We start from the raw sequence: 9205 nt of genomic DNA on the forward strand, positions 1-9205 counted from the left end.
CCTGGAGCGTTGCCTGGGGTTGTGGTGACCCCAGGGCAGGACCCGGCCCTTGGCCTTGTTGACCCTCACCCAATTGGGCTGGGCCCATGGCTCCAGCCTGGCCAGGTCCCTCTGCAGAGCCTTATCATGGCATCTGAACTATAGCATTGTGAAAACACTGAATATCACTTACCCTAAATACCTTCACAGTTTTCTCCTATTTGGTCCCGATCTTCAAAAATATGGAGAATTTGGTAAATAAGCACAGCAGTATTTTAACAGGGTTGGCTTTTACTGTGGTTTGCAGATCACTTCCAAAAGTTTTCAAAATGTCAGCAAGTACCTAATGCTAGATTAAACTCAGTGTAAAACTAGTTGCAAGGCCACTTGCGTTGCCTCTGCTAACACATGCCAAAGGTTTTTTTTTTTTTGCTGTGTTTCCTATGGAAGTAAAGCTTGCGTGATAGCTTGTCTGTATGTGTGTGTGTTTCAGTAACTTCAGCATCTCTTGAGGGATGCTCTAAATCTTGTGAGGTGATGAATCTAAGTCAAGGCCAAGGTGAGCGGAGGGTGGTCAAGGTTTACAAATCTTCACAAATTCACTCCTGATAGCTTTGACGTCCCCTGGTGAATCTGCAGAGTCAGAATTGCTGCTCTTACGCTGCACTGGGGGATACTTGTAAAGGGAAAAGGAAGGGAAGCAGATAGTTTTGGATTAATTAGGACTGGACTGATTTGTCTCTTGTGGAGCATTTCCCCTGAGTTCTCTTGGGTATAAAATGAAGCATGTTAAAAGAAATGTTATAGATATAGTTTATCTATTAATTATTGACTACAGCTCAGCTCTTGCTGAGGAAGTCTTCGATTTTATAGGCTGGTTGTCCTGGGGGCTTCGTCCTATTTCTCGTCCTACACTGCCGAAGTAAATAGCTGAAAAAAAAATTAAGGAAGCAAAATCAGTGAGCATTGGCTACCTCTGCAAAAAGGGGTCGTCTCTCACAGTCTCGGGGAAGAAGAGAGGCCTTCATACAGCCCCTAAGAACTCGTTACTTTAACGCACAGTTTGGGCATGAACATGTTTTGCTACAATTTTAATCTCTCAATCTGTTTCTAGATTTGTTTGCTTGGGAGAAATGCTTAAATCAATTCTAATATCTAGTCCTGAAAAGGTGCAAGGAATTTTTTAACTCTCTTACTAATTTCTTTCCTTTATAGATGCAATTTGCCTCCTATATCTGAGAAATACTTTACGGACGTTGGGGTAAAGACGGATGTCGTGACTGTCAATCCCAGTATAATTACCGAGAGGTCATTTCTGTTTTTTGTATTTTCATCTCCTAGTGCTTTTCCAAATCTACTTTTCACTAAATTCTAACTGTTACAGAGAATTTTTTTTCCCCAGTGTTACTTTCAACTGAGACTACGAATCATACATTTCATTCTGAATTGAAGTTATTCAGTATATGGAATCTGTAACAACTTGCAGAAATGTGTTAAGCTAATAAGTTAGATCTGCACATTGATAACAAAGTGGGAAGCTGAGGAGCTAAAATTATAACAGCAGAGCCATCCTTCCCCTGGAAGTCCTGTGCTGTGTTGGCAAGCCCCAGGCAAATATATTGGACACTTTAGGGTGGAAGCAAATGTTTCCCACCCTAAATGCTTAAATAAAGTAGCACACATTGTCATATGTTTTTTAAAAAATGCCAGTTAAGCTTTGCAGCCAGGATTGGCTGGGGGATTTTAATTTTAAATTTGTTAATGATTTAATGCCACCTTGCTGGCAGGTTTGCAACCATGGGGCTAATTCCTACTTTCCTTTCTTGCCAGGGCAATGGTGTTTTGTTTTTTTTTTTCTCAAGCAACATAAAATAATTTCCTTCACTGTGTATTTCTTTTAAATGTTACAGTTAGTAATTTAAAGAATGTTTTTGCTCTACTTTGATATTTGCCACTTCTTATGCAGTTCTGCAGTGCATAGTGCACTATCCAGATAACCAAACCTTGGAAAAATTGCATACTTCTCATAATAAAATGGAGAAGTGAGACATGATCAGACAGGTCTACAAAGTTTGTCCACTGTTTAATGAATGTATTGCCAAAGAGGAGAGAAAATCTATTTTTTATCCCCTGCATTTTTGCCCTACAATTCATACTGACACTTTAGCTACAAATCTAAATATATTGCCCTTTCAATTATGTCTGTATCAGAAATGTTTCAGTAAAAACCCATTGGAGGTTTCTTGCCTGCTGGGTCCAGACTGAGGCCGCGCTGGTCTGACCATCACTCGCATCCTTTTCCCTTTAGATTTCATAAGCTGGAAAAATGGAGGAAACCCTTCTACGATGTGCTCCAGGTCTACGAGAACGCTTCCGTGCTGCTGCCAGCTTTCTACAACACTCGCAACACGGACGTCTCAATCCGGGTCAAATATGTCCTGGATGATTTCGAATCTCAGCAAGCTGTTTATTACTTTCATCCCCAGTATCTCATCAACGTCTCACGCTACTGGCTTGGCCAAGGGGTGCGGGCCAAGCGGATTAGCACTGGACTGATCCTGGTGACTGCTGCCCTGGAGCTCTGTGAAGAGGTCCACCTTTTTGGCTTTTGGGCCTTCCCCATGAACCCCTCAGGGATTTTTATAACTCACCACTACTATGACAATGTGAAACCTCGCCCTGGTTTTCATGCTATGCCCTCAGAAATCTTCAACTTCCTCCACATGCACAGCAAGGGGATCCTGCGGGTTCATACAGGGACCTGTACCTGCTGTTGACAGGGACACTTCTTCCTCTGCCACAAAAGTGTAACAGGAACTCAATGCCTGTGTACGGTGTAGGAGGTTTTGTTACACCCTGAGATTATGCAATAATTGTTTGATATAAATTTCCTCAAGGTATTGCATCCCATAAGATCTAGGATACCAGCATCTTTCCTGCTAGAAGAGTTGGGCCCGCAACAGTGTGGGAGAAGGCAAACTCCTCTGTCCCAGGGTATATGCTGCCCTGGAAAGCAAGTCAGATAAGAAGTGCATTTCCAATAGGTTTAGGGATAAACAGAGCACACTGATATAGTTATCATTTCACTAGGAAGAAAAGCACCAAACTTTTGAGGAGAATCAGTGGTGGAGAATTTTAGCATAGACTGTATGACTTTACATAGGTCTCTGAATCGAATACCTTGGGGCACTGCCAGACTTAATGAAAGCGCTGTTCTCTGGCATTTGGGCTTTTGAAAATACTCTTTAGCGTTATAGTTTTAAGGGGAAGTATATAACTTGAGGTCTTTGTTCTGTAATGTCACAAAGTATCGGTGAAAAATAGCAGATAGACGTGATAGGAATAAACAAGATCACTTTGTGAACATTTTCAGCCAGGATGGAAGAGAATGTTAAACTCCCATTCACAGCAACAGGTAACTGTGCAATTGTTTTAGAGCTTCTTTCTTCTTCCTTCTTGTGTCTTATATTTCTGGTCTCCTCTGCTGATCATTTTTAATTCCTCATTGTCTGTAACGCTCTCCTTCTACCTAATGCATGAGCAATGTGTGTTCTTCCTCCTACAGTGACCATCTCAGCTTCAGATTGGGGTCCTTATTAAAGAAATGTGCTCCTTCACGCTTCTGCAAGCTTTTCTCAGGCTGAATAGCAAGGAGATTATGTAGTTATAGGTTCTGAGTTGATTTTTTGGTTCAAATATCACAGCATAAGATAGGAAAATGAATTTTCCTCTTTGATTTTTATGAAAGACCTTGTAAGAGTATCTGAATGTTGATTCACTGTTGTGTAGGTCGAGTTAAATACTGCCTGGTATTAGTGATAAGTGCTGGCAGGAAATGAAGTTAAAATACAGTGAAGATACTTTGTGACTTGGATTATGATGCTTATTTTAAAATTATGCATCTCAAGATGTCAGATGTCTTAATGTGGCATTTTTGTATGTTGAGAATGTTATTAGGACAGTAAAAGGGCTGGTGTAGTCTTAAAAAAGTTCCCAGTGTAACTCTGTCAGTTATGCCAAGCTTAATTTTTCGCCTGATACAGTTAAATTGGCAAAATCCTGATGCAGAAAAGATGCTGCATATTGCTGGAGTTCATTTTGGCTGCTGAACAAACTTGGTGTAGTGGGCTGCTGGTATATGCTCTTTCATACTGGTATGGCTGCATACACAGGAGGGTGAGGTTTGCTGTTTCAGCTGTGCTGGCATAGTTAAATGATCAGAGTTTCCTTGTGTAAATTCTTAGTCTGAAGCACTTGGGCTGTTGTCCAGTGCCTTGTCTTGTCTTACTTAGATTAAGGATTTGGAGTTTGAAGTGCTAGTTCTATATGAGGAATACTTTTTTTTTGGGGGGGGGGAGGGGGGTGAGGGTTTAAATCCAAATCTGGACTCAGATTTTGATTTTTGTAATGCATGAATGCACAAAGCTTCTTTTAAAAGCCTCTGTGCTATGCTGAGAGCTGTGAAAGTTGCTCACGCTACAGATAAAATGATCAAAAAAAGAAAGCTAAGCACAATGGTCACCATTTCAAAGGTCCCTACTGACCAGCAGTGACCTGGACGGTACATTAATGCGTATTTCCTTAACTTTACGCTACACTCCAGGGGTCTGACTTACTTTAAAAGCAACCCATATCCTTGATAAAGGTGTCAGAGCTCTCTTGAGAAATACCAGCCAGGGGTAGGTGAAGGACCTGTGCTTAAGCTTAGATGTTTGTGGTGGTGTGCTTTTGGTCTCAGAGTTAGACCGTGTGTGTTAGTGAGCACCACCTCGTATCTGCTAGCTGTGAAATATGCAGCACGCTAAGAATGAACCTGTGGATGAAACGGTTTCCTTGATTTAATATGCAAAAGAGATCTTTGTCTTTGCTGTGTTTTGCAGATTCATGTGCAAAGGGCTTTGATAATGAAGTGCTGTAATGAAAGTGCTATTTAGAAAGCAATGTGACCCTGTGGGTTGGCCATCTTGCTGTGCATTAAGCTTTATGATACCAGTAATGATGCTGAAGCTGGTACCTAGAGCCCTTACTCTTTATTCTGCCTGAGTATGGGACCAGTAGTGACTTCAGTGTTGCTTTGCTGCTGCTGCTTTGCTAAGGTTACCTTTAGTAAGGGTTTTTTCTTTACTATGGTGATTGAAGTGAACAAAAGCGACCGAAAGGAGTCTGATCTGTTGCGAGAGATACTTCAGAAAAGATGGGAAAGCACTTGAAAAGCATCCATATGTTGGAAAGATATGGTGCAAATCCCTCTTTTTAGTTGCAAAAATCCTTTTGGACTTTTGGGACAGACAAAAGGGTGAGCAAAACTGTAATTACAGTTAACCTGTAATTACAAGGTTAAGTTAACCTGTAATTACAGGGTCACAGATGTTTCCTTTCCTTTGTTTGCTTCATATAAATGAGCAATGTACATTCACCTAGGCTATACTGTAATAAGTGCGGTTTTACTGTGTTTAGATTTTGATCCATTATAAATCTATAGCTGCTATATTTTTTTAATGATTTTAAAATGTGTGTGCAGGATACTCGCACGTATGCACCAAAGGCCCAGTCTTGCCACATTGATCTGAAAAAAGCTCCCATTCAAGTGGATGGGTATTTTATTTGTGTAGGGACTGCAGAACCAGGCCCAGACATGTCTGTGAAGGTGTACATAAGTGTATAGTTAGATATAAGGTGTGATTTGCAAGCCAGAAAGATACTTAAAAATATATATATAAAGATACTTTAAAAATTATATATAAAATAGTCCTTGAGATGAAATGCATGTTGCAACGTGTTTACTTTCTGACTAATTTTTCAGGTGTTGCTGAAAATATGATTGAAAAATGATTGTATTTGTCAGGAATGCAAAAAGAATGCCATATGCAGAAGCTTTCAGATACTTTTTGGCCTTTTTACCTTGCACTGGGTGCTGGAAAATCAGATTCCTGCCGTACCGCAGCGTCCCTGGGGCCAAGTGGAGATGGCGTGGTGGTGGCTTGCAGGAGCAGGGTCTGAGGATGGATTCTACCTGCTGCTCTCTTCTCCGTAGGTAGCAAATAAATCCTGCCTAGGAGATTTTAGCTATATGGAGGTCACTACCTGTGCAATATCACAGTGAGGTGAGTGAGGCAGCATTGACCAGCCTGAGCCTGTCCTGCTTAAACAGACGAAAAGAAGGGCTGTTGCAGAAAGAAGGACCGTCCTTGTTTTCTGCCATCATTCTTTTGTGTACTGAGCATAAGAAAATGCTCTTTTGACATCAAAAATTTGTCTGAGTTTGAGGCTATTTTGTTCTCCCTTCTCCCATGTGGTCAAAGCTCCAAATGTTCAATCTTAACCTTCTTTGAACAGTGGGACACCTGAGTGATAAGAAGTGACTGTCAGGAAGCCGGGTGTGTTTGCTGCACACTGTGATGGCAAATGAAAGGCATGCATAGCATGTGCTTCCCCACAGAAAAGGCAGCAGGCCCCAGAGAAATCCCTCGATGCAAAAAATCTGATCTGTCCGAGAAGAAATGCCGTCAGCTGTCTGGTACCACATCCTGAGCTCAGGCTGTAATCCCGGCTCTGTTGCTGAGGATATGAAATCTGAGACAGGGAGAGAGAAAATTGTAATATTATGGTTTAATCACCAAGTTCCCATATTATTTAGGAGAATCTCTTAAGAAGTCCCTGAGATCTGCATACACTGGCAATGCAAATTCAGTCAGAAAAACATAGCTAGGACTGCTTCTCCTTTATTGTCAGGCCAACAGAGGAGGGTTATGTATCTGCCAGAGCTTTCATCAAAGGGAAGGAAGTATTTAGTCAAAATAGTTGAGCTGCTTGCTTTTGATTTATGAAATCCAACTTTGCTGTTGGACAGAATGGATTAAATGTTGATAGGGCCATTGTAATATCTTAGCATATTTTCTGTGATTGCAGCGGCGTTGCAGCAGGCCAGCTCATGAACTGCAAAGGGAGAGCCATGCCGTGGCAGCTCCTACTGCTGCCGTTTCGGGGAGGAGAGACACCATGGCGAGTAGGTCCATGATTGCCTGGAAAAGCGGTGTAAAGGGAACATGGGAGATTGCAACCACCGCGCTGGTCCAGAGCCTTCAACGCTGTCGAGTAACATGATAGTGATGATAGATGAAGCTTCACAGCTTGCAGTGGGCAGGAGTAGCTCCCCTTGTCCTGACTCATGATAAATTAAAGGCGATGTTTACTCGGGAGAGTTAGATGTAGGAGATGGAAGGAAATCAAATCTAAGGGGTTCAGTGGATCACTAGAAATGTTGCTCAGACCTTGTAGGCAAAACCAGTGGTGTGAGGCAGCTACGTGGGCGGACTGCCCGGCTTTACATGGCAGGGAGGAGCAATCTCTGATTTGCGTGTGAGGGAAACCAGGGTGGATAAATCACTGAGATGTGGAGTGAGAGGGAATCTGTCCTTTTAAATCTTTATGGGCCTGGTGGCTTGTTGGCAAAGCTCTGATTGTAGAGAGCATGAGCTTGGGTAGTGAAAATGGAGAGCTCTGGAACGGTCCTTTCCCCCATCTCGCTTGCATCTGAGCGCGCAGAGAACTTTGGCGTTTTACACATATAGGAAGAAGGAAACAGCAAAATTCGGCAATCCCTAAGGCCAAATTCCCTGGGAAATTCTGGAGTGAGCTGAGGTTTTATGAATAAAGGAGTCAGTATTTATGTTTAGGGCCTTTTTCAAAATCTGGTGAAGTCTGTGGGAAAGTTCAGTGTACTTCAGAGCAAGCCTCCAGAAGTGGGCCCCGATTGTGGGCGAGAAGAACCTCTTGTTTCCTACTCACTTGATTTCAGATACATTTTTTTTAAAAATATTGTAGATACGGTGCAGTAGCAATACTGTGTTTTTAATGGTGTGCGTAACGAACAAACTTATCTGGAAGCAGAAGTGTTGTGACTGTCGCTCTCCCTTCCAGATTTTGGCACTTTTCATCTTTTCAAACTCACCTATGCAAAACACTTCATCGTGGTAGTGTAAATCACCGTATCAAACCCCAGAGGAACCCTCTGTACCTAACTGTATGTATGTGAAACACACGCCTCGAGAAAAGAGGTGTTTTTCTGCTTGCTTTAAAATACCAGCGTGGAATTCATCAGTGATATGAATGTGTTCAAGACAGGATTCAGCCCGTTCCCTTCGAAGCCAGCACAATGTTCGCATTTGGCTTCAATAGAAAAAAAACATCTGGTCCAATGCTTGTAAGTCAAGCCAATAACCTGCATCTCCCAGAAAACTCTCCCCGACTATTATCATTTTATGTCTTATTATCATCCTGTCTATTATGGGTGAGGCTGCTGGGCATCTTGGTGTTGTCTGCATGGTATTCAAAATCAACAATCAATTGTACTTAAGTGCTTTTTTTAAATAAACCTAAGGGAAATCCAAATGTACGCTAGGCGTTAGGGTGAGAGAGTTTGAGTCCCAGGCCGTCAGCACCTCCAGCGCTCCCCGAAGCTCTGAGCATCTGAGAAACATCAGAAATGTGGGGCTGGGCCATAGTGGGAAACTTAAAGAAAGACAAATCTTCCACAGGGCTTCAAAGATTGAAAGCTGTAAATACGTTACCGACATGTCTGACTTGCCCTTTAGAAGCCATAAATGTTCTCAGTGTTTGACCTTCGGGTAAGTTGATGTATGTTTTAACTGTACTAATCACTGTAAAATGTGTTAGCATGTAAAATGGTGACAAATTCAGCCAGCAAAATCAGAGACTGCATTGGCTAGTTCTCAAAATGTCTCTTTTACCTGAAACTGTCTGATGGACCAAGACACTGAAGTATCTCCAGTGCTCCATACACCTTGTGAAGACTCCCGGTTATTACCCCTTTTAGCAGAATTGAGTGAATCCCTGTTTGTCAGCCTTGTGTTGGCCAAGTGATAACACATTTATGTGTGACACTAGAGCCTGTCCCCTTAGAAATGAGGAAAAATGCTCCACCCAGGACAGGACATGGTCAATTTTCTTCCATTTCTGGGTTCTCCTTATTGTCACTCGTGAGGTCCCTGATCGAACCTCTGTGTTCAGCCCCTGTAAATTGTATTGAAGAGCTGCTGCTTGTTGAATATGTCCCCCATTTTCACTTGGTGGAAAACAGATGCTTAGTTTGGAAGTACTGGAAGCAAAACTGTGCGTGTCTTCACACTCGGGGAGCTTGGGCTATTGCGAAAATAGCGCTTGTTTCATGTTTGTTATTTCTGTAAGGCAGCGATGGTGGGGGTGG

At 42.2% G+C, this 9205-nt stretch overlaps 1 protein-coding gene across 3 annotated transcripts in view; it reads left to right on the plus strand.

Annotated features, from left to right (window-relative positions):
* The window catches only part of ST8SIA5 (ST8 alpha-N-acetyl-neuraminide alpha-2,8-sialyltransferase 5), a 42481-nt gene extending 39725 nt beyond the window's left edge, over nt 1-2756 (plus strand). For all 3 annotated transcript variants that reach the window (XM_035903098.1, XM_009647696.2, XM_035903099.1), the window contains 2 exons: nt 1195-1287; nt 2288-2756. In XM_035903098.1, coding sequence (XP_035758991.1) covers nt 1195-1287; nt 2288-2756 — 562 coding nt within the window. The remainder of the gene's footprint in view (nt 1-1194; nt 1288-2287) is intronic.
* Nucleotides 2757-9205: the final 6449 nt, after the last annotated feature.

Source organism: Egretta garzetta, unplaced genomic scaffold, assembly GCF_000687185.1.
Source record: "Egretta garzetta isolate BGI_Z169 unplaced genomic scaffold, ASM68718v1 scaffold179, whole genome shotgun sequence".
NCBI lineage: Eukaryota > Metazoa > Chordata > Aves > Pelecaniformes > Ardeidae > Egretta > Egretta garzetta.